Genomic DNA, 24,973 nt, shown 5'->3' on the forward strand with positions numbered 1-24,973 from the left:
CCCCCCCCCAAAAAAAAAGTAGAGCGGTTTTCCGTGAAGAACCCTGGCTTGTACAAAATGTTTAGAATGAGAAAATGGATAAAGCTTGCTAAAAATAATTCTACCCTTGACTATGAGATGAATAAATTCATCACCTCCTCTGTTATTAAGGGTAAAACTGTCGTTTGGTTAAAGAAGTGTAATAACTACGCATTTCAAAACTATGCGCCTTTTTCATTGTGGAAATTTATTTTTGGACGTAATATTCACMCAGAACTTTTAAAATAATAATAATAATAATCTATAACACTGATGCACTTACGATGATGAGAACGGATGTAAATCCAATAGAAAATCCTTCATTCGTTTTTCGCAAATAATGATCGAGAATTGTAGACGATGTCGCCAATATGCTCAACAACAAACCACCTGAAAACGTTTCACAAGATAGAGCTTAAATATTCACGATAACATAAAACATTACTTTAGCTGAAAATTTTGCGGACAAAAGGATACCCCAAAAACGGGTTGAAGCTTGAATCTTTGCCAAATATTCAACGGTGGCCTTTCCGGGCTTTATATTTGGTATCCTGGCACCCATTTTATTTAAATACTCGGCAATTTCCTTTGGCATGTTGGCCTGAAACGAACATAATCACATATGTGAACATGAGGCTAAAACTGACATTCTACTCCCTCCGTCCCAAAATAAATGTCTATAATGAAAAAGGTGCACAATTTTAGAAATGTGTAGTTATTACACCTTTTTAATGAACTAAATGACAATTTTACACTTAAAATATAGGAAGTACTCCTTTCGTCCCGAAATGAAAGTGCACAATAGAAAAGGCACACAGTTTTAGGGATGTGCAATTATTACACTTTTTAGTTAAACTAAATGACAGTTTTACCCCTTCATAATGGACATAAATTTTCTCCGTCTCACAATTAAGGGCAGAATGGGAAAGTAGACAATTACTTTTGAAAATGAACATTTGTTTTGGGACAAACTAAAATAGAGACGTGGATACTTATTCTAGGACAGAGGGAATAATAAATTTCTTCATCTCATAATCAAGGGTAGAGTTGGAATATAGGCACTTATCTTATAAAGTGAACACTTATTTTCAGACAAACTAAAATAAATTTGTGGACACTTATTTTTGAAAGGAGGGAGTATATTTTTGTGCAATATCCCTTTTCTACCAACGATTTCAAGGGAAACAACGATTTTAGGAACCTAGGAACCACCCTTTTTGTGAGCTTTCATGATGAATAACATGATAAAAATTTCTAGATGAATATAACAAAATAGGTGGTTCTCGGGTTCCTAAATGATCCTACCCCTATGGCCACAGATATATTAGAAGATTGAAAAATCGGAAGTACTTACGATATCAAATATGTTGAAAAGGAACACGAAGAATGCATAGATTGTATAGTAGACCCATGGCGCAGCTCCAAGAGATGATTCCGGATTTAGAATCTCCCTCACATTATTCCAAAATCGTGAACTAAAAAAGCTGCCAACAATGCTTCATATTAGAATATGATAGCAAATAAGAGCAACCTCATTTACAACAAATACGTCAAAATGCAACGAAGTTTGTTTTACTTCCTACTTAGTGCAACGATGAATTTATTTTCTAAATTATGTACCCACCCTTCAATTCTTCCTATTTCATACCCATTTTGATCGGTAACCGGTAGATTTTGTGACTCTTGATTACGTGGATGCTAAGTTATCAAGTTATATTGAAATGACACATTTTTAGAGACAAATAATTATTACACTTTTTAGTAAACCAAATGACAACTTTACCCTTAATTAGTGTATCTATCTTATCAGCTCTTAAATAGTTGTGCATTCATTAAGGGCAGATTTGTAAATTTAGTTATTTATTTTTGTAAGTGCACACTTATTTTGGGACAAACATGAATCGAAATGTGGACACTTATTTTGAGACGGAGAGAATAATTCTTGATAAATTGGGAAAATACCACATAAAAAACAACTCAGGCCACATATGCTAAAAACATGTTTATAAGGTAAACAAATGGGTATGCAATAAAAAAATTGAACATTTGTAACACAAATTAAGAGAGAAATTTATTGTTACACTAAATAGGAACTCGGGCAAACTTCGCTACATTTGATGCACTTTTGCCATTGCAAATATATCACATAACCATAAAGATTTTGAAAATTTTAAAATGGCCACCAAAGCAACCGAACATGAAAGAGACCCCATCATAATCAATAAGTTACGGACCAAAGGGCCTTTGGCCTAACGGTATCGTAGCCCTTGGCCTTCTAGGAGGTCAGGGGTTCAAATCTCACCATAGGTGAGGAGGATGTGTGAGTTTATTTGTTGCATTTGCCGTATATAAATATTATATACTTCAAAAAAAAATCAATAAGTTACGGTATTTTTTTTTATGTTTTTAGGTGATTCGAAGATTCTTGAAAATAGTCTAAAGTAGGTCTTTTCATGCATTATTCTTTTAATATAAAATATGAAATAAAATAAACATAAATAATTAAATCGGCTGTTTGATCAAACCTTGCCACAATAGCAGGAAAACCCAATAGATAGCTGGTAGTGAGGACAGGCTGCATTCCAGATGGATTAATATTGAACGGGATATATTGCTCGACCTCCGTCACTGGGGAGCCTTCTCTGTCCATAACATAAGATTCAGAAAAATTATAATCGGTAGTAATCAAGTCAAAGATATTAAATCACACATCAAAAAAGTTAGTTTGTAACATTTTTAAGACATGGAAGAGACACAGAAAATTCATCAAAAAATTTCAAGATAATCATAAACATATATAGGGGCAAGTTCATGAGAACCGTACATATTTTGAGAACATGAGAACCTTCATGTTTTATTCATTATCAATATTGTGATAGTATTCATGATGAAAAACTATAATGCATAATATTCATGATGAAAAACGCATGGAATCATATATGATGAATAATGCATGGTATTCATGGTCCAACCTATGGCCTTTGTGTGTGCTTGAAGCATTTTGACTAAGGGAATGTTTGGTTGGTTTTTCATTAAGTCCTGTATGGGTAAAGTTGTTTGTGTACATTAATATGTCTGTGTATATTGCAAAGGTTTTTGTTTGGGAGGTTTTTTTTTTTTTCATAGATGGAAGGAACGAGCTTTTTAATTGGGAGGGACAGGTTTGGGGAAAAACTTGGCTTTCTGCATAAAGCTCCCCCCCCCCCTATGTATAGCTGAATGAATAGGCTGAGAGTCCCATTAAGCTCATTAAGCTGCTAACAAACATGCCCTAACTGTTTTTTCCTGCTCTTCTTGCAGAGTGGCTGAAATAAGAGTGAATTACGTTTTTCATCCCAGTGGTTTGTTAAAAATTGCGATTTCCATCCCTGTGGTTTAGAAATTGCGGTTTTCGTCCCTATGGTTTGTAATCCATTGCCATTTTCGTCCTTCAAATTTACAATTTTTTTTAAAGTATATAATATTTATATACGGCAAATGCAACAAATAAACTCACACACCCTCCTCACCTACGGTGAGGTTTGAACCCCTGACCTCCTATGAGGCCAAGGGATACGATAGGCCAAAGACCCTTTGGTAAATTTACAATTTATTGTTGTTTCGGTCCCTGTGGTTTACAGCTCTTTATTCTTTTGGTCCCTTGTACTTAAAGGTAGGAATTAGTCCACGAATGAAAATAGCAATAAATTGCAAACCATAGGAACGAAAATCACAATTTCTAAACCATAAGGACGAAAATGAAAATTATTAACAAACCACATGAGCAAAAATCGTAATTTACTCCTGAAATAATTACAGGAAACATCACCCTATGTCATGTTATGGTGAAGGTTATAATGATTATTTTGGGTTATACATCATGAATAATACATGAAATAGTTGGTTTCGAGGTTCTCAAAACATTTATGATGCTCATTTAAATGTATATAAACGTAAATACTAAAAATGATCCCCGTTAACAATGCATCCATTATTTGGAAATCACAGATATCGCTCACCTTGTAGAAGACGCAAGTTTAAAGCCATAGTATTGTAGCTTGATTTTTCTGCAACCCTGGGTTACAATAACTGCCCACATGGTAACAACAATGAAGACACCGGACACCGCAAATATATAAGGCCCCCATCCGACAGCACTTCCTGCACCAGAATAGAACAATAATATAATTATCGAACAAATCTGGATGCATCTGAATTAGTTGTTTGCGACTTTCAGAAGTCCTATCTCAAGCTTTTCACAAACCAACTTATGCAAAATCGATAGGTTGCAAGGTACAATGCTGGCCAGGGGGGATCCACAGCCATAATAGGGTGTCAACTGCCCCAGGCAAACCTAAAGAAAGTTTCCCCCACCACCAAAAATCTTGGATCCACCACTGATGCCAGCAGTATGACACAAGATACTGGTACTTCTTAATGCAAGCACACTTAAAGGTCCCAAAATTGCATTGTCAGGAGGCTCGTCTTCAGTTTTGAAGTTGTCAGAACTTGACCATTCAATTAAATCATGAAGGAATTATATGAGCCAAATTTAGTTGATTATGTGCAAGTTAGCTACTAAGAGACATGGAACAAAATTGTCACTTACCAAAAGGTCATTAGTCCCCAACGGTACCCGGGTTATCTGGTAGAGCACAACTCTCTTTGGAGGTCAATGGTTCAAGACTCACCAAATGTGAGGAGTGTGTGTATTTTTATATACTTCAGAACTATATGCTCACTGATTACAGAAATAATTTTAGTTCTAGTAATATGATAACTTCATTAAAGAGATTGTGAGAAGCCTATACTATGGCTAGTAGTAAGATTATACTAATACAAATTTTGGCATGAAAAATATGAAGGAAACCATCAAATGTTATGGTTATGGTAAGAGGGTTGGGTTCCGGTGAGAAGGATTGTTAAGGTGAGAAGCGTAAGAAGGGATCTCCACCCTTAGATCCACATTAGATAAGATGCACTAGATCAATCCCCATATCAAGCGTGAATCATGGGTGGGTTTGAGATCAAAGGTGATCAAAGGTCCAGATCCCTCCTTACACTTCTCACCTTAACTTCCCTTCTCATACAATCCTTCGCCTATGGTAAGATACATGAAATAATATATATATATATATATATGTGTGTGTGTGTGTGTGTATGTATACGTAGGAGTTTGAAATACAAACCATGTAAATGTTACAAACCAATCTCAACCATCCATCTAGCCTAATGTATATTTGGTTTTATGGACATCTCAATTGTTTCCTAATCTATAGCAATGATCATAATAAACAAACTCCATCATCTTCCATAAATATCTCAATCATAATGAATGAACCATGATCATCTTTCATAAATATCTCGATTGTTACCAAATACAAGGTTTGTATAGTTGTAACATTAAATGGTTTTTGAACTCCCTCCCTCCCTCCCTCTCTCTCTCTCTCTCTCTCTATATATATATATATATATACATATAGGGACCGGGTCAAATAAGAAGGTTAAATATCGTGAGAAGGTAAGTAGAGAAGGTTTAGGTTAGGTTCATATGTGAATCATTGAAAAAATCCCGAAAAAATCTATTTGAAGAATGAAGATGCATATATGAACCGACGTTACAGATTATTCATATGGGTTCACATATGCATCTTAAAATAAAAAATTTTAATGATTCACGTATGAACCAACCTTAACCTTCCCTTCTCACGATATTTACCCTTCTTATATATATATATATGTGTGTGTGTGTGTGTGTGTGTGTGTGTATATATAAGAGTGGGAAGGAGACAGCCGCAAATGAATCGAGCTCATAGAGGAAGAAGGAAATAAATAATGAACAAGAGAACTCAAAGAAACTATCAAGGTTCTAAATAGCGTGAAGCGTGGCATGGCAACGAGGTCAAGCCTCAAGCCTTGGAAGCTACGGCGAGGTCGCGGCGTTTTTAAGGCGTAATTTATGGCATCAAATCTCTATATCATATATAAAATTATATGCATAAACTATGTTTTCTACTATTACTCCATAAATCAATGATACTAAGCAATTTAAATTAAGTTATATATTAAAAACTAACAAATAAGACATTAAAAAGATGAGTAAAATCAAATATCATGTAACAAAAACCGTGCATTACGCCATGGCGTGCCTCGGGCATAACGTGGCGTGAGACACAAGCCCTGAGCCACGGCGTGCCGTGGCGGCTGTTGCGGCGAGCTTTTTCGAACATTGGAAACAATATACACATGCCATTGAGGCAATAGAGAGCTTGCACATTACAGACCTGAAAGCTGAGATAACATTTTGTGTAATGTCTCTATGTAGCCAGTCAAGATATTCACACATATCAGCAAAGATGATCCATGACCTGCATTGACAATCAGAGAGTTGAAAAGTGATATAACGCCATAAACTTATAGCAACAAGCCGACCCAAATAACAAATGAATTAACTAAAACCCTGTTGAGTTATTTGGCAGTCGATTACCAATGGCCCACAAGGGGTTCAAACTTCACGATAATAATCTATATGTGACAAGAAGTTACAAAAATGTCCTTATCAGTCCTGAACAGAAAAACCATCGTGCATTTGGTACACAGACAGGACTGGACGGGATGGGAGTGAGGTAGGCTGGTGAAAGAATTGTGCATGTTTTTTAGGGTTTTAATTTGACATGAGTAGTTTAGTAATTTATCAATCTTGTCTCATCTCCGCAATTTTTGTTCCACCTATTTTGGTGGGACAAAAATGCAGTCTTGTCCTGTCCCGTCCCGTCCCGGTCTAAGGGCTTGTTTGCTAGCAGCTTAATGGAACTCAGCTTATTCGGTCAGCTATACGTGATTGTGATTGTGATTGTGATTGTGATTGTTTGGTAGTGGCTTAATGATAAAGAAAATGACTTATTCAATAAGCCTTTTTTTGGGGGGGGGAGCATTATGCAGAAAGCCAAGCTTTTTCCAAACCCGCCCCTCCCAATCAAAAAACATGCTCCTTCCATCTATGAAGAACCCCTCCCAAACAAAAACCTTCCCAATCTATTCAGACAGATTAATTCACAAAGACAGCTTTATCCATATAGAACTTAATGAAAAATCAACCAAACAGCCCCTAAATGTCGCACCAAATGTGAGGCAACAAGTTTTTGTTTTGTCCTATTTCGTCCTGTCCTACGTAACAAACGCACCCTCAGAGATGCATGAAGCCAATCCACTACACTTCGATGGACCATTGCTTTGATACAATTTAGCAATAAGTTAGGCCAAATAATATCCTACTCAGCTAAAATCGTGGTAGAAAATTATTGGTAACCCGCTACCAAGGGATTATGATGGGCTTCACATTCATAATGGATGTAGGATAGGATGTTAGAAGCCATCATGTATGTACTGTTTTTGTCAGCAATCAACCAGAAAAACGGTGTACGCCATTTTAAAAGATCATCCTATATATGAGAAACAAATACTTTGGAGGTATAATTGGTAAATATTTTGCAACTAAATCCCATCTCTGTGTAACTTGTACTAGATTGGTCAACATGCAATCAGAAGTTGACGCAATAAGGCTATTCAAATAATTAAGCCCAAAGGAATATCCATCTCTTATAGCAATAGAACCATTCAATATATAAATAAGGTGTCGTTTGGTTCATTGGAATCCAGCGGAATTTGAAGGAATTGGAATGATCAATTCCATCGGCCAAATTCCATTCATGTGTTTGGTTCATTCTTTTGAGTTTTGTTAAGGAATCTGAATTCCATATATGGTGGAATGTAAATTCTTTGGGTTCTAGCAAGGAATTCCAATTCCTTCCATCCCATCTTTTAAGAAAAACTATTATGCTCCTATATTCATTCCATTAGCTTCCATCCTATCATGATGGTTGTCATCACCGCTGCCATCACCACCACCATCGCCACCACTACCAATGTCGCCTTCACCCCCACCACCACCGCCTTCACCACAGTCATCGCCACAACTAGTACTACCACCACCACTACTGCCTCCATCCCACCACCACTATTATATTCAACAAACCAAACAGACAGATTCAAATTTTTTTAACAGATTCCATTCCAATTCCTTCATATTTCAATTCCTTTCACATATTCCATTCTGTGAACTAAACGCCACCTAAGGGTAATATATGACACTAAATAAATTATCGAACTTACAATGTGATGATGGAACGTGATAATACTGCATGACAGTGGGTCCCATTTTCTATTTTCTTTGAACTGATTTATCCTTTCATCATGTCATATTATCAAGACACCTCATCAATTATGTTTATTGGATGCCATGTATTAGCACTACAAAACTGATATAGAAGTCGGGGAAATCATGAATCATGAGAAGGCTAGTCAACAATGTCAAAAGAACAACATGAACACCAGATAGACGTAGGCGTTAGACATTTTAGCAAAACAAGGTCAGAATAAACTCGAGACAACATCTTGACCAAAGTTCAAAAATAATACCAAAACCAGAGTCTGATATTTTATCGCAAATCCATGTCGTCGTCATTGCTCCACAGACCAACAACATTGTTGTCAACATGACATGCTTCACCCTGCAAGTAAAATAGTAGACCGAATCATATTTAGAATTAAGTGAATTCCAAGGCATAATGCTAGTAGTATAAAATATACTTCTTTATTACTTCCTTCGTCCCAAAATATGTCGACAATGAAAAAGACAGTTTTTAAAATGTCTGATTATTACACTTTTTAGTTGACTAAATGACAATTTTACCATTAATAATAGGAGTAATGAATTTCTCTATCTCATAATTAAGGATAGAATTGGAAAGTAGACTTACTTTAGAAAGTGGACACTTATTTTGGGGACAAACTAAATAGAAATGTAGACATTTAGGGCACGTTTGTTAGCAGCTCAATGGGACTCGCTGCTTATTCGGTCAGCTACGCATGACTGTTTGGTAATGACTTAATGATATAGAAATGGCTTATTCAATAAGCTTCTATGGGGGAGCTTTATGCAGAAAGCCAAGTTTTTCTCCAAACCTGCCCCTCCCAATTAATGAACATGCTCCTTGCGTCTATGATAAATACTCTCTCAAACAAAATCTTCCAATCTATCCACAAAGACAGCTTTATCCATTCAGGACTTAGTGGAAAACCAACCAAACAGGCCCTTTTTTTGGGACAGAGGGAGTATCACACATGTAACACAAGTAACAAAAACCATCGAAAAGAAGAGAGACAAAAGGATAGTTCTATGACTACATCAACTAGCGATAAGGACATTACCTTTGACTAGCATTTGCTGCATAAATTGAATATGAAAGTGAAAAATAAGAAATGATCAGTGCCTCTAAAATTGCAAAGCCAAGTGACATCCACCATCTGAAATAAAGCAAGAAATACATGGAACTATTAACTTTTTCTATAGAATAAAATAGTATAATGTTTGTCAAGGGTGATTAAACATACATATAACTCTTTATTTTCTCGTTAGCATCCAAGCCTTCTTTCCGCAGCTTGACCAAGGAAGGAACAACATAGCAAAGTACCTGATCCCATAATCACCCTAATTAGCTTACATCTAAAAATCAAGCTCAATGTCCATGGAAAGAACCACAACATCAACCATCAAAAAGAAATTACTTTAACTTGCATCAGTTCAAGAAGTTATATGGTAAACCAACAAAAGTAAATATAAGATGCAAACTCCAATTGAAGTTAGCACATATCCATGGGGCGAGAAGCTTTACCTGCATAACAATTGATGCACCAATTTGGGGACTGATTCCAAGTTGGAAGAGGGAAAGCTTAAGTTCAGGTGCAAGCTCACCAAGCTCCTCTGCCATTTAAGACAATGACTTTATTAGGATACGGGGAAAACGGAAAGAAAAGTGAGAAGAAACCCATTTGTTAATATAGAGCATCCTAAAAAAATATAATTTGCTTGTGGCACCATTAATCTCTTACATAGCTATCAAAAACTCATGTGAATATCTGAATTTAAATCATGGAAAGCAATTTAACTGAGAACAAAACAGTTCTAATCCTGGAAAATCTTTATCCTTAAACCAAGAGGAAAATGATAAATAAGAGGTCCACCCCACCCCTTACAACACCAAGCACCACAGCACCACCCCTAAACACCACTACCCTCAACCCCACCCACCGGCAACCACCCCCACTGACCACCAATCTCATCCACATCCACAGCCACCCACCACCCCCACCTGCTCCAGCTAGAGCAAGTTCTTGATCTTCTATATTCTCAAAAAGTATTTACTCGTGATCAAGAACATGCTATGGATCAAGGCAGAGGAACATCCAAACCCCACCCCCACCTAACACCCCCCCTAAGCACCACCATACTCAACACAACCCACCTCCCCTACCCTTTACCATCCCAAGCACCACAACCAAGTCACTACAAAGCAAACATAGATGAGAGAAACATGAAACAAGAATGAAATGGTGAATCCATGCATGATTAATCCTTGTGCAAAATAAATTTGGGCCTGGACAGGAGCAGACAACATACCAACTGACCCTGAGACGAAGCTAAGGTAGTTCTCTGGTACCAACCTTCTATCAAACCCAGGAAGAGGAATGAAATATCCTACTCGACTAATCACAAGTAATGCAGCAGTAATAAATAACCTCCTCCTTATCTCGCTCTTGAAAAAAGATTCAGCAGCTTTATTGATGACTGAACCCAGGCGTACAAAAATAAGGAATTTGTTTTCATATTTGGGGATATGCTGCAAATTCTCAGCATTATATGAACTAACTTCAAACTCATTTTCAGAAGTTTGCATGATAAGTTCGTGATTTAGAGACCCAGAAGATGCTGCCTGGATTCTCATATCACTTCTTCTGGGATGATTGTATATGAACTTTGATGAATTATGGTCTGCACTTGAACAAAAAGGTTTCTCTAAATTCACAAAATGACTTTTGTGATGTTCTAAATTATTCGCCTTGAGGGAACATCTTCTAGCACATGATATGCGCCATAAACGGAAACTATGAGCACGTCCGCCTGCCCATCAGAAAAAATTACAAATTACACCCATATAATGAATAGATGAAAAACAATTTGAAACAGAAATTTAACCTCCATAACAAGTCACTGAAGTGCAAAAAGTATAGCGTAGAAAAGAAAATTAAGCAATCATAATAATATATATGAAGTTGAATTACAGTTCTGTTTATTCTGCATGTGAGACATGAACATGCACATGGACAATTCCTTCCATACATGGAGATGGTTACCATTAGTCAATTTAAGTAATTAAATTATCATATACCAGCACCTTAACACCAAGTCCCCTCCAAAATATAGCTGCATAGTGCTAAGAACAAAGTTATGAAACAACACGTGAAAATGCATTGTTTATACTGTTGTCTCATATGTGAAACTCCAGAACTGTTATGTGTGTGGAAAAGAAGTCCTTAATGTTTCGTAGATGAAACAACACGGAATAAACACTGCATTTTCACACAGTGCCCAACACATGAACTGGTTCGTAAGTTTGTACTGAGTTATTGGATTTTAAATTTCAGTAGCGAACTCTTTTTCCCACCAATCAACTAATCTTCAAAATTTTGTGATGCTGAAACTACTCTTCTATTTCGGAAAAGCCAACTTCTTGATAACTTCTTCTTACGAGTTACGATACTGAAAACTTGATCTTCACTATATAAATTCGAACTCAATTAAAGCCTTTACTCAATATACGTCTCTATTCATCCAATTTACCTAAAACAAGTCCAATAAATTCAAGAACAAAACATAATTCGATTAAGAAATAGGAATTATCAAAATTACCTGAGAAGCGTGACCCTCGTTGTGGAGCAAAATAATAGGCGGACGAAGAATTAACGTTGCTAAACCACGGATTGATACTCTGCATTTGTAAATTCATTTTGAAATACTAAACCCTAGTCCTTATAGACACTTGTATTTTTACAAAGTGTCGTCAATTTCTGAACGACGGCTTACACCGGCATGACAACCGTAATCCGGCAAACCGGCGACGATAAAGATTACGAGCTCCGACTGGGGTTGCAGGGAAGTGGGACGTTAGTAGTAGTAATACCCTGGGTTTTTGCTTCGATAATAAAATTTTGGGGGTTTTAACAAGATTGTAGTATTTGTATTGTTGGTCCAATACTTCAGTTTTTCATAGTTTTGCCTCAAGTATTTATGAAGTTTCAATGGAACTACTTTCAATTGTTTGTGTAAATTTTTGAGGTAGCGTTTGGAACATGAAACAAAAACTCATTTGTCAAATGTTTGGCTTGACATGAAACAGGATAATAACTCACTGTTTCATCTTTGGTACGATATGGAAAAACGATAAGGACCGGGACATGATGGGATAACTAGAATTGTTCATGGATGGGACGGCCCGTTAGACCCGACACATCCGGCCCTTACAAATACATGCTTAGACAATCATTATCGAGAAAATGGGCGGATCCGGGTTTGTTCGTTAAAATTAGCGGACAGACATGAACAATGTAAAAATAATTATGGACAGGCTTGTCCAGCCCATTTATATTTTGTAATTAATATTTTTTACCATTAATTAAAATTATACAAGTATATTTTAAACTTAAATTATTAAAGTTATAGGATGTGACTCTTTGGTTGTTTCTTTACCGAGCTAACGGTGATTGTTTGATTGTTAAAGAATTATGGATGTTCTTGATCAAAACTTGCAAATGTTTGAAATTGGCAGTAGCATAATAGAGTCATAGAAATGTGAATATCAATGTTATACATAAAAAATAGGAATGCATTATTAATTTTATGGAAGTCTGAATATTGTTTTTCATTACTTTCTCCACTTGTTGAGATCCATATGTCACTTTAGTTGCTTAAATTTTTAACTGGAACAATGTTTTTCCTTTATTTTTTGGTTCCACATTTGTTAATTAATTGCTAGTAATCAAGTTTATATATTTATAAGAATTATACTTTTTAGGTCCGTTAGCCCGTGGGCACTCCCGGCCCGTTTATAGGGCGGGCAATGGCAAGTTGTCAACCCCGAAAAAAAAGTCTTAGGTTTACAATATTAGGTCCGTTGGACAAAAAAACACAAGTTAGGCTTGACCCGGGCCTAGCCCAAGCCTGCAAATGATCACCTCTAAGGATAACATAACACAAAAAAAAAGGTTTTTCTTGTTCGACCAAAATAGACGGGACAAGAAACTAAAATGTTATTGATATGTCATCCTTTGATATATAACCTTAATATGTTATTTGCTTTAATGGTTCACTACCACTATTGGTAGCCACCATCGACCAACGTCGTCCAACCCCACCTCCTCATCCACTATAACAACCTCTTCAACCACCGCCTCTCTCCAACTTCTGTTTTCAAGAAGAATGAGTGATTAATTGATGAATATCTTTAAAAAATAAAACGCGATTATCTCCTCAAAGTTGTGGTTTTTTTCTTGTTGATAAAAGACCCTAAACACATATAAAATGGGGCTACAAAACTTTTGGGGTTCTGCTAAAAAACACACATTTAACATGCTAAGAAACGGTCATGCAAATAACCAAGCTAACAAGAGATTCAAATTATTAAGAACAAAAAACAGGGACGGACCCAAGAATTTTTTTCAAACGGTGGCACTATTTGATTATAAGAAAAAACTATAGGGACAAAATTTCAAACGGTGACACAGTTTGACTATAATAAACAAATATACGGAATTTTTTTTAAACGGTTGCACCATTTGACTAAGAAAATGACACTAACATGATTCGAACTTGGGTCTGGGGTGAAATAAAAGTCTTGCATAACCAACTCTACCAAATAAAATTTGTTTTCATTGTAGTTTCAAAATACATACGGTGGCAGACAACATATTAATACGGTTACACATTTCACGAACCTAATTTTTTTTACCCTTTGACGGAGGAATAATATGGTGACACATGCCACCATATGCACCCCTATATGTCCGTCCATGACAAAAACATGATTAATCGTATTGATTAAATTAGAATTGTGCGAGTATAACTCTATATAATATTGTACTTAAATACATATATTAAGAACAAAATAAACCACAATCCTTCTAGATTTTTACAAACTTGGTATAGCATCTTTTATCTAGCTCTTGAAGCTAATAAGGCCACTCCTTGGGGAGAAATATCTTAGAATTTTCATTTGACGTCTTGTTGATCTTCTTGTTTTTAAATCCATCATGTTTCGTATCAATGTAGATGTCTAAAATAACATATCGATTTAGATGTTATGGAAGGATGAAAACTTTTCCAAATGAGTAACGTTCAAAATTTTTAAGAAATGTCCATACCTCGTGGCTTCTTCTGTGCGCTCAATGCATGGACGTTGAGGTTTAAAACTTGTACCACACGTGCCGGGAGGAGAATAGGAGCAAAAACTGCTAGATATCGCATTCAAATTCAAATAGTTATTCGTAAATAAATAGTATTTAACTTGAACAAAGATCGTCTGCTTCCGTCATTTGAAATATTTTAGACTATGTTTGGCAAATTAATTGAAAAACTGGCTATTAGATAACAAGGTAACTATTAGCTGATAAACTAGTTATATTTGGTAAAACTAGTTGATAAGCTAGCTTTAGTCGGTCAAAACTCAAATACAACAATTCTATAAATATTTTTGTAAATTCCTCAAAGATTAATGTTACATTTCTTCTATTTAATAATAATGAACTTCAATAATAAAATATTTAATTCAATTATTAATTAATTTTTTTAAAAGAAATTATCAATTAATTAAGATATGTATGTGTGACAAACTTCGTTTTTATTCATATTATGTGCAATGGTTATTTAAAATATCAATTAATGTTGTTTTTCTAAAACTCGTATTTTGTTACAAAAATCCACATCTATGGTTATATATATATATATATATATATATATATATATATATATATATATATATATATATATATATATATATATATATATATCATTCATAATCAAAGTTAAGTTCATTAATTAACATATTATATTGTTTAGTTTTTTTTGAGTTATTTTGTATTAATTAACACATTATATTATCAATTATTTGTTTTAATTATATTATGTAATATTATAATTGATTAATTTATTAACATTTCATTTTTGATCATTTTACATTTCTCAAGTAGCTTATTCTATCAGCTAGTGTTTTATCAAACATGATTGGTTCGGCTACCAAGTAATTTGCCAAATATGTCATAAAAATACTTTAAAGGGTGTTAAGTGTTCACAATTTCAAATTTATTTTATTGAAATAATTTCCTTACGTTAACATTTACTTTTATAATCATATTAGATAACAAATTATTTTGAGTAAATTACATTTTTTGTCCATACGATTTGTTAAAAATTGTGATTTTCGTCTTTATGATTTAGAAACTGCATTTTTCATCTCTATGGTTTGTAATTTATTACTATTTTTATTTTTATGATTTACAATTTATTATAATTTTGGTTCCTGCAGTTTACAGTTATGTACTATTTCAGTCCCTTGTACTTGAAGATATGAATTAATCCACAGAAGAAAATAACAATATATTGTAAACCATTGAGATGGAAATCACAGTTTCTAAACCACATGGACGAAAATCAAAACTATTATCGTCCATGTAGTTTGTTAAAAACTATGATTTTCGTTCATTTGGTCTAGAAATTGCAGTTTTCAACTACAGTTTGAATTCATTGTTATTTTCGACCTTATGCTTTACAAGTTATTATAGTTTCGGTTTTTATGGTTTATAATTCTTTACTATTTTGGTTATTTATACTTAAAGATAAAAATTAATCCAATGAAAAAATAGCAATAAATTGTAAACCATGGGAACAAAAATCATAGTTTCAAAACAATAAGGACGGAAATCATTTTTTTATTAACCTGAATATCCAACCCGCTATGCGAGCCGACTAATCCTAGGGCGACCACATGCGAAACACCGCATTTGAACCTCAATGACTAGAAGGGGATTTTTATTCCTTCTTCGATTTGAACCTGAGACCTCCAGACACTTTTGACCTTTGGAATTCAAGCTCAAACCAATCGAACATCACCCTTATGGTTAAATTAAAATTATTAACAAACCATAGGGATGGAAAACGTAACCGTACTCTTATGAAAATGAAAAAGAAATAGACAAAACCGTTCAAGATGTCCTAAAAAATATATTGATTCATGTTAATCAAGTCATCCAAATGATAATTTGGCACGTATAATATAATTGAATAAAATTAATTACCTGGTTTTTTGGTAATTTCACCATCCTTTTCTGTTGTAACGTGTGGAAGGAAAACTCCGGTGCCGCTTGATCTTCGACCAGACTGCAGAAATATTGCTTGCATTCCAGGTCCTCCAGCCATCGGATATCTGGGTTTTGAATGTGGCTTCAAACCATTATTTGAGTGCTAATAAAACAAACCAATTGTTAGTGATTTCGACAAATTCAGCATCCGAACAGTGACGGATCCAGATTTTCTTTTAAAAGGGTGCCACCATTTGATTATAAAAAACAAATACAGAGATACCGTGGTCTATTGATTAATTCATTGTTTTTCATATATTTGGTAATGTGTTCAAGTCTTTTATTGCAAAAAATTTCAGAAACATAATAAATTTGAAATTAAAAGCTAAAAACTAAGAAAATGAGGCTAACGAGATACGAAATCAGGTATAGGATGAAAGCAGGGATGGACCCAGAATTTTTTTTCATACGGTGGCACTGTTTGAATTTCAGGAAAATACGGTAGCACCTTCCAAAACAATACGGTAGCACCGTTAACAAACCTAAAATTTTTACCCTTCGGTGGCGAAATAATACGGTGGCACGTGCCACCACACCAGGTCCGCCCCTGGATGAAAGTAAAGTATTGCAAACCAAATTTACCAAGGGAACTTGAGTCTTTATTGTAGTTCAAAATATATACGGTGACACACAATAAATTAATATGGTGACATTTTTCACGGCCCTATAAATTTTTACATTACGAGGGAGAAACAAAACAGTCGCACACGCCAATATATGCTTTACACTAGGTCCATCCATGCATCCGACTGATGTTTTGAAGAGCTAAAGTGTCGATAAACTCATAATATAGCAAATAAGTCGTCTCCACCAAGATGCTAAATTCTCTTGAAAGCAAACTACAACGAAATTCATTTCAACTCAAATAAAACTAAAACTAAAAAAATTATATGGTAAATTAATAAATGTACGTTAAATATATAAAAATGTTTTAATATAGTACTGATTGGTTGGAAACGATTAGTGATTAGTGTTATTTTGATTAATAGTTTGAATTTGGTTGTAAAAATTTGATTATAAAATTATGAAATATTAAAATAATATAATAAATATTTATAAAATGAAGAATTTATGAATTTTTTTACAGATTTTAGTTTTTAGTTTTATAATTTATAAAAATTATGATATCTTTTGGTTGGAGATGATTCTTATTGTGGATGTCAGAAGAGAGATTATGCTTAAACTAGCTTGTTATTAGAATCTTCTGGAACCTTGTCATTCGGTATGTGTGTGTATACCTGTGACGGAAGCAAAGGAGATCGTCCGGCAGCCGATGACTTACGATCAGGCAGAGGCGGAGGAGCCGGCCGGTATCTACGTTTGTCATAACTCCGCCGCTGTTAATCAAATCAATAACAATCATACATATTAACCTGAGTTCTTCTTCAAATAATTTCTAAGAACAGAAAACGAGCAAAAATTTCGAAAACAACACATAACAAACCATTGATTTCAAATAACAATTCAAGCAAAATCAAAAAGAGGCGTTTACTTTTGAAGAGAAACGAAGATCGTCTTCTCGTTCTTCATATCTTCTATTGACGTCGTTAAGAATGCAAATCGGAAGCCATGACAATCCTTCATTATCGTTATCATCTTCAACGTCGACAGCTTTGTGTTCTTCGATAATCATAGTTTCGATCTGCAAAACTGCAACTGTGTGTGAAAAGAAAGGAGACAAGGAGGTGAAAGGAAGTGGTGGCCGGTGATTTATGGTGAAAGCGGGATGATGAAAATGGAGCAGGGGAATGCAGTTGTTGGAAGGATGCTCTAAATCTGCAACACTACTTAAAAGCACAAAAAAAAAAGCATTCCTTGATATAATATATAGAGAGAGTTTTTTTTGAGTTTCGACGAAAATGAAAGTTAAGATAAGAAGTATAGAAGGGATCTCCACTCTTGGATGCATATTAGTATGAGATGTATCGAGATGAGATACCTTGGATCAATAGGCGTATCAAGCATGCTTCATGAGTGGGTTTGAGATTAAAGGTGGTCAAGAGTTTAGATTCTTTCTTATGTTTCTCATTTTAACTCTTCTTCTCAAACAATCGTTTACCTATATATATATATATATATATATATATATGTAGAGTTGGGTTTACGTAAGACCAGTCTATTTTCGTGAGATTCGTAAAATCACCTTTTTACACTTGAAACTTCACAACAAAAGACTGGGAAGGTAAAAAAAAGCCGAACCTTTACAGTAAAAACATTCGTTTAATATATATATATATATATATATATATATATATATATATATAGTCATCTAATACTCCGATTGTTTTAAAGTTGGGTTGATTTGTATTATATATTTTATTTTTAATGGAATTTTGGTTGTAAATAAAACATTGAAAGTTGTTGAAGCTAAATTTAAATGGATAATTATAACTTTTAGAGCACTTTAATGTGCTCTTTAACTATTGTTTTCTCTAAAGCCACAAACCAAAAACAAAGTGCACCTCCAAACCAATCATGACGCATAATTTAAAAAGCAGCAGCCAAAAACCTAAATAAAACAAAAACGACCAAAATAAAGAAGCCCATAAATAAAGCTTAGAGCTGCAACCTGAACAAGACCAGAAGCCATAAGACCATGCTCCAACGAACCCACTTGAGACCTACATATCAGACGAAACTGAATTGAAACAAGACCATCCAAAACTCAAGCAGAAACCAGACAAACGAACAAACTCAGTATCTACGAAGACTGCAGCACCAATCCACCCACGATGTGTTAAAAAACCTATTGAACGGTTAACTATACATTGATACGACGAGACTAAATATCGAAGCCAAGTTGCATTGAGAAGGGGTCACATTAGAAAGTACCACTTTATTTCGATGACCCCAAATCACATAAGAATCGGCTCTTTAACTATTGTAGAGACCCAAAACATGAAAAAACTTCACTTCAATGTACTCCTTACATTCTGCTACCTACATTCAAACTACATGTCGGTGTGTGCAATTAACCGAAGAGTACAAGATAAGAAAAATAGGTTAAACAAACAAGGAAACACACGATATAGTACTCGTATAACACAATGTCGTGTGCATCCTCAACTGTTCGACCCAATTGACCCGGTAAATCCCACTCAAAAGTAGGATGGGGTATAAGATGTACGCAAACCTAACCTGCTACATGTTTTTTAACAGCAACAACTTAAATATACGCTATTGGAGCTGGAAATACCACGGCTATGGCACTAGACTTGCCCTTCAATGGATCCTCGATTATTTCCGAGAGACCACATTTTGATTCCTAAGAAACATATGTTGAAACATCACTAACACACAGTTTGCTTGTTATCTTAATGAGTTCATGTGTTTCCTCATTCAATGGTACATTGTCCTTCTTCATCCGCTCGGCTACGATTATCGGCATTTTACCGGCTTTGGCATATGTTCGAAGAAGCAAATTATATATTTCCGTACTTACGTGGCCCGCATTACGAAGAACCGTCAACAATTCCTCGGCACCCTCAACGTTACCATGCTCTTCAACCATTCCGTACACTTTTTCGACAATTTTTTCGTCAAAATCCCACTTCTTCACAGATCCTAAAGCTTTCTTGAAGCATTCTAAAGCTTTATTCATTTGATTCATATGTGAATAACCACATGTAAGAAGCTCCCATGAAGTGTAACTCGGCACAATTCCTTTCTCGACTATCCGTTTGGTAAAGAAATCTTCCGCCATTTTCATCTCGTTTCTGTTAACGTAAGCTGCAAGAATCAAATTCGGGATGCGGGAATCGCCGGTCGAAGAAACCGACTCCCATTCCGTATACAACTTCTTTGCTTCTTCGAGATCGTTAAGTTTTAGCAAAGACGATATCATGCAATTATATTCGGCATCATTTAACTTATGGAAGGTTGACTTCATCTTCTTCCATATCCGATGAACGTCTTCCTTTTTCCCGAGGCCCGTATAGAGACTGATAACCGAAGAATATGCAACACGAACTTTTCTTGAAACCATTTTCTCCATTTCCTTAAGACTCAAGAGCGCGTCTTCAAAACGAGAGTTCTTAATATACATACTCGTTAAAAGACTAAATGTTACCCAATCTGGATTCACCTTCGTCTTCTTAAGCTCGAGAAAAATCTTTTCTGCGGTTTCAGTGTCGCCCTGTGCGTTACATGCCGTTAACCATAGATTGTAAGTAACGATATCCGGTGAAGTGTTCATCTTTAACTCGTGAAGAATTTCCGGAACCTTCTGGAATTGCCCGTTTGAGATGTATAATGAGATCATATGGTTAAACGGAAGAGGGTATTTCAAGAAACCACATTCCGACATTTTTTTCGTCAAAGCTTCGGCTTTTGAAGCGTCTTTATGCTGAACATACGTGTGTAGAAGGGCTGTACAAGTTGGCTGACCTTTCATTCGATCTGGGAGATCTTCGAAGAATTTCTCGGCACTGTTTATACCACGTATTTTTGCGATTAAGTCTAAATGGACCGCGTAATCTCCTTCTAACAACTTGATATCGTGTTGCAAAGTCATCCATTCACAAACCTGCAGAAAAACCAATTTACGTTAGCTTTTTTTTGTTACAATCCCAAGTTCGGAGTGAAGGTACTAAAACTAAGAAGCCGTTTACCAAATGGTTACTCGGTAAGCGCTTCTTGAGTGTCACTTACCTTATGGGGTGAGCATCGGAAAGACCGAGAACCTTACCAGTAAGAGACATAACAAGAACCGAGAATCTTACCCGGTAAGTAAGGGAAAGACTCTTACCAACAATCCATTTTAATGGCCAAGAATGTTATCCGACAAGGCAGGGGTGGACCTGGTATATTGGATATGGTGGCACGGGCCACCACTTTGTTCCTCTGTCGTAATGTAAAAAATTACAGGGTCGAGAAAAGTGTCACTGTATCAATTTGTTGTGTGTCACCGTATATATTTTAAAACTACAACGAGAACACAAGTTTCCCTTGGTAGAGTTAGGTTGCAAGGCTTTTCTTCCACCCCAAACCTAAGTTTGAATCCCGTTAGTATCATTTTCTTGGTTTCAGCTTTTAATTTCAGATTTATTATGTTTCTGAAAAGAAATTGCAATAGAAGACTTGAACAAAAAACAATGAACCAACTAACTAACAAACGAATTATGATTTTGTGAAAAAGCCATATATTTGTTTTTTATAGTCAAATGGTGCTACCAGTTGAAAAAAGTTCTAGGTCTGTCTCTAGCCCATACCCTACTTTCTCAAGATTGACAAAACCCCCCAAAATATTCGTACTAAAAATAGTCTAGGAAGAATGGAATGTATGCAAACTTGTTCTCGTCCAACCAAAGGGTAGAGTAGTCTTTCATCCCTGTACTGAGTTTGAGCTCAATTAGGGGGTGTAAATGATGCATGTCGAGCTCAAATATCAATATACTCGACTCGAACTCAATAGTCATTTCTCAAGCTTGAACTCGACTCCGAAACTAGCGACTAGTTAAAAACTAAACTCGACTCGATTACAATTTTTTTAAACTCGAGCTCGAATCAAGCTCGAACTCCTACTCAAATCAAGCTCAAACTTGAACTTGAATCAAGCTCGCCTGTCGAAATTTATGAAATTTTAAGCTCTTTCTCTAATAAATTATAAAACTTAAAGATGTTCTCTTAAATTTTAAAAAACTAAAGGGATGCACCTCAAACTTAATTATCAAAAAGACAAAGTTACAAACTTCATTCACCTCCCTCTCTTTTTATAAAAACCCTTCAGCCTTCTTTTACCAACTCTGTTTCAATGTTGGACAACTTCACCAAGACTTCTATAGTTTCTAAAAATATAAGACATTTTTATGACATTATATTACACATGTTATATTAGAAAACTGATTATATTTTTAAAACTAATTATATATAAAAAATTGAGTATATTGGGTAGCTCGACACAACTTGTTAATATGTCGAATCGAGTTCGAGTTTAAGCCGAGCCTATTCCAATCGAGAGTTGACCGAGTTAATCTCAAGTAGCTCGTGAGTTGTCACGTATCATTTACCCCCCTAAGCTCAATGCTCGTTTATCACCTCACTATCGATCAATCCGTTCATAAACTCGAATTCAATAACATTAACTTTTTATTGTATGATTTATGAACATACGAACATGTTTGACTCGAGAAAATGTGCACTCGAGTGGCTAGGCTCAACTCGAAAAATTTAATCTAGAGTTTTCGAACAAGCCAACTCCAACATTTGTGTTAAGCTAAACACATTCTATTTTACATTTGAGATCGACTCGAGCTCGATGAACTCGATAAAAGCTCTCTATTTTGCGTTTGAGATCGACTCAAGCTCGAGTAGCTCGTTCAACTTGTTTGCATCCCTAGTTTCACATATGAAACAAACACTGCATTTTCACAAATGCTGGGACTGCAAATTTGTGCGAATAATAGGGTTTATAAACAAAAAGCAATATGTAATTTATGGAGAAGAGATGTTGGTACCTCTAGGGCATGTTTGTAACGTTTTAGCTTTCGAAGCTCTCGCACTATGCGATTAAGCTCGTACTTGCGAACCAGATGCCCTTCTTCCTTCCATTTCTTTATGGCGATCACGGCGCTGCGTTTTGTGTAAACCAGGCTTAGAAGCCTTCGACCTAAGGTATCCCTACCGCCACCGGCGTTTTTCCTTGTAGCGCTGGTGATTACAGCCGGATATGGAGCTTTTGAAACCTCTGCCACCGCTGACGTCGAGAGATATCGGACGGCGGAGAGTGATCTCCGAGCAAGACGAATCATCATTTCTACTTTCGGAGACGATAGTGTATTGCGGTCTTCCGGATTTCAAAAGGGGTGAACCGAAGGATAGATATTGGGCCGTCAGTTGGTATGAAAATGGGCTTAAGTAGGGCTTTTCAACTCCAAAGAAATATTTTAATTAAGGGCAAAATACGTAAAATAGCAACCTACTTTCACAAATTTTTTTATTATAGTATTTTACTTTCAGTTTTTCTTATTATAGCAATGTACTTTCAAAATATTTTTTATTAGGGCATTGTACTTTCAAAAATTTACCCATTATAACATTGGGTAACCTTTTAAATTAAATTTACCTATTATACCAGGTTTTTTGCCACCTCATCGTCCACGTAGGCTGTACACTTGTACGATAGTGCTGACATGACATTTTTTATTACAACATTGTACTTTCAAAATTACTTTATTATAAGATCACCAATTTCTATTACAATATTATACTTTTAATTTTAATATTTTTATCATTTAAACATTGTAAATTTAATGGCATAATGCACAAAAAATATAATATCATAAATTAAACATGTTTATAAAAGATCACTATTTCACGAATAAAAATATCCAAAAAAAACCATTCATTCATCGAGTTTATCATAAATTTCATGGCTTACTTTGTAATACCAAAACCTAAACAAGTAGACATATTTTCAACAAAAAAAACCATCCTATTCACATTCGTCTAACAATGTTATTTAATCAATTGGAACCGCCTTGTCACAACTACTACCTTCTCTATCTTTCTCAACGGTATTTTTTCGTAGATTGTTCAAAATTATCCTTTCACTTGGCCTCCTTTTTTTGGGATGAGCTTTGGTCGTGATTCCACTTTAGATGGTTCCTGTTCAAATTAGTGAACAAATTAGTATGCAATTGATATATAAAATTAGTATGAAACTCGAAGATTTTACATTACCTTTCTAACATCCCTTTGTGAACCCGTTCCGCCTCGTGCACCCCCTTTACTGCTTTGTCTATGAATATTAGTCCTAGACCTTCCTGGTGGTCTGACATCTTTCAATGGTGCATCTTTTTTCTCATTCTTGCATGATCTACTGTTATGACCTGCTTCATTACAATTGGTACATGTCATTCTTCTTCCTTGTCTTCCAATCTGTCTTGTTGAAGTCAATAATTTTTCCACTGCATCCCTTCTTCTTTTAAGTTTTGGCCTTCTAGGCAATCTTCTTGGCAACGGCGGCAAGGGGTTGATATGATTGGTTTTCGGCCACATTTTGATTCCGTTTAAAGGTCTTAAATAATGACAAGCACATACAAGAAAATTGGCTCTCCCAGTACTCCTAGATCGCTAATACCATATTACAATTAGGATTCAAAGGCCTGACAAGCACAGACAAGAAAATTGGCTCTCCCAGTACTCCCTTAGACTACGTCTACTTAATTAATTCTACATTTACGATAAAAGTCGTGGATAAAATATATTTGTACCTTTCAAGGTTGAACATACTCATAAGGGAAGGCAAAAACACATTTTTAATGCTCAAAGACAATATAATAGTATGTTATAACTAACCTCTTACTTCTAAAGATACATCAGACCCTGATGAACATTTTCAATATGATAGAAGAGCAATAAGATTAGCAAGAAAATACAATATCCGSGTGCAGGGCAAGTCAGACCTGTTGCTTGGTACCTGYTTTGTATCATTAATTACGTTACACAGGAATTTAGAATAMTAGTAAATTAAGGCATAAGGATGAGTGCGCCCTGTTACTGAATCCATTTGAGAGCATAAAATGAGAGACATCATACGGTTATTTCACTTAAGTGGGTAAAGGTGATCCCCAAACCTGTACTGAAGGCACATCCAATGTGCTCGGTTCTGGAACCCAATATGTTGGGGCAGAGGATGCCACCTGCTGGTTGGTTGGAGCAGAATACA

The 24,973-nt window shown here is 35.3% G+C and overlaps 3 protein-coding genes and 1 long non-coding RNA gene across 7 annotated transcripts in view; all 4 read right to left on the bottom strand.

The window, feature by feature from the left end:
• LOC112518498 (preprotein translocase subunit SCY2, chloroplastic) overlaps positions 1-12,082 on the bottom strand; it is a 13,035-nt gene extending 953 nt beyond the window's left edge. Inside the window, exons 1-12 of one of the 2 annotated variants that reach the window (XM_025126212.1) lie at positions 11,807-12,082; positions 10,517-11,017; positions 9,732-9,820; positions 9,451-9,530; positions 9,268-9,363; positions 8,476-8,567; positions 6,282-6,365; positions 4,017-4,158; positions 2,544-2,660; positions 1,373-1,502; positions 496-619; positions 302-408 (exon numbers count right to left, since the gene is read on the bottom strand). In XM_025126212.1, the coding sequence (XP_024981980.1) occupies positions 302-408; positions 496-619; positions 1,373-1,502; positions 2,544-2,660; positions 4,017-4,158; positions 6,282-6,365; positions 8,476-8,567; positions 9,268-9,363; positions 9,451-9,530; positions 9,732-9,820; positions 10,517-11,017; positions 11,807-11,903 (1,659 nt within the window). In that variant the 5' untranslated portion in view covers positions 11,904-12,082. The remainder of the gene's footprint in view (positions 1-301; positions 409-495; positions 620-1,372; positions 1,503-2,543; positions 2,661-4,016; positions 4,159-6,281; positions 6,366-8,475; positions 8,568-9,267; positions 9,364-9,450; positions 9,531-9,731; positions 9,821-10,516; positions 11,018-11,806) is intronic. The other variant, XM_025126213.1, reaches the window with a different exon arrangement.
• Positions 12,083-13,964: 1,882 nt separating this feature from the next.
• On the bottom strand, positions 13,965-18,906 carry LOC112518749. 3 transcript variants are annotated; one of them, XM_025126568.1, is made up of 6 exons: positions 18,875-18,906; positions 17,798-17,955; positions 17,544-17,642; positions 16,243-16,408; positions 14,314-14,400; positions 13,965-14,225 (listed from the first exon to the last, which is right to left on the bottom strand). In XM_025126568.1, exons 2-6 carry the CDS (start codon positions 17,936-17,938, stop codon positions 14,122-14,124), a joined length of 597 nt encoding a protein of 198 aa, XP_024982336.1. In that variant the 5' UTR covers positions 17,939-17,955; positions 18,875-18,906; the 3' UTR covers positions 13,965-14,121. The 3 variants fall into 3 exon arrangements, with proteins under 3 accessions (XP_024982336.1, XP_024982337.1, XP_024982334.1); XM_025126569.1 differs by lacking the exon at positions 18,875-18,906 and having other exon boundaries at positions 16,243-16,370; positions 17,798-18,046; XM_025126566.1 differs by lacking the exon at positions 18,875-18,906 and having other exon boundaries at positions 17,798-18,046.
• Positions 18,907-19,189: 283 nt separating this feature from the next.
• On the bottom strand, positions 19,190-23,060 carry LOC112518748 (pentatricopeptide repeat-containing protein At4g02820, mitochondrial). Its single transcript, XM_025126565.1, has 2 exons — positions 22,761-23,060; positions 19,190-20,830 (listed from the first exon to the last, which is right to left on the bottom strand). The coding sequence occupies exons 1-2, from the start codon at positions 23,055-23,057 to the stop codon at positions 19,571-19,573; spliced, it is 1,557 nt and encodes a 518-aa protein (XP_024982333.1). The 5' UTR covers positions 23,058-23,060; the 3' UTR covers positions 19,190-19,570.
• Positions 23,061-23,872: 812 nt separating this feature from the next.
• Positions 23,873-24,050, bottom strand: LOC112518750. The gene is made up of 2 exons (XR_003069827.1): positions 23,986-24,050; positions 23,873-23,910 (listed from the first exon to the last, which is right to left on the bottom strand). It is a non-coding gene; the product is annotated as an uncharacterized LOC112518750 (long non-coding RNA).
• Positions 24,051-24,973: the final 923 nt, after the last annotated feature.

Source organism: Cynara cardunculus (genome assembly GCF_001531365.2).
Source record: "Cynara cardunculus var. scolymus isolate 2C chromosome LG 9, CcrdV1, whole genome shotgun sequence".
NCBI lineage: Eukaryota > Viridiplantae > Streptophyta > Magnoliopsida > Asterales > Asteraceae > Cynara > Cynara cardunculus.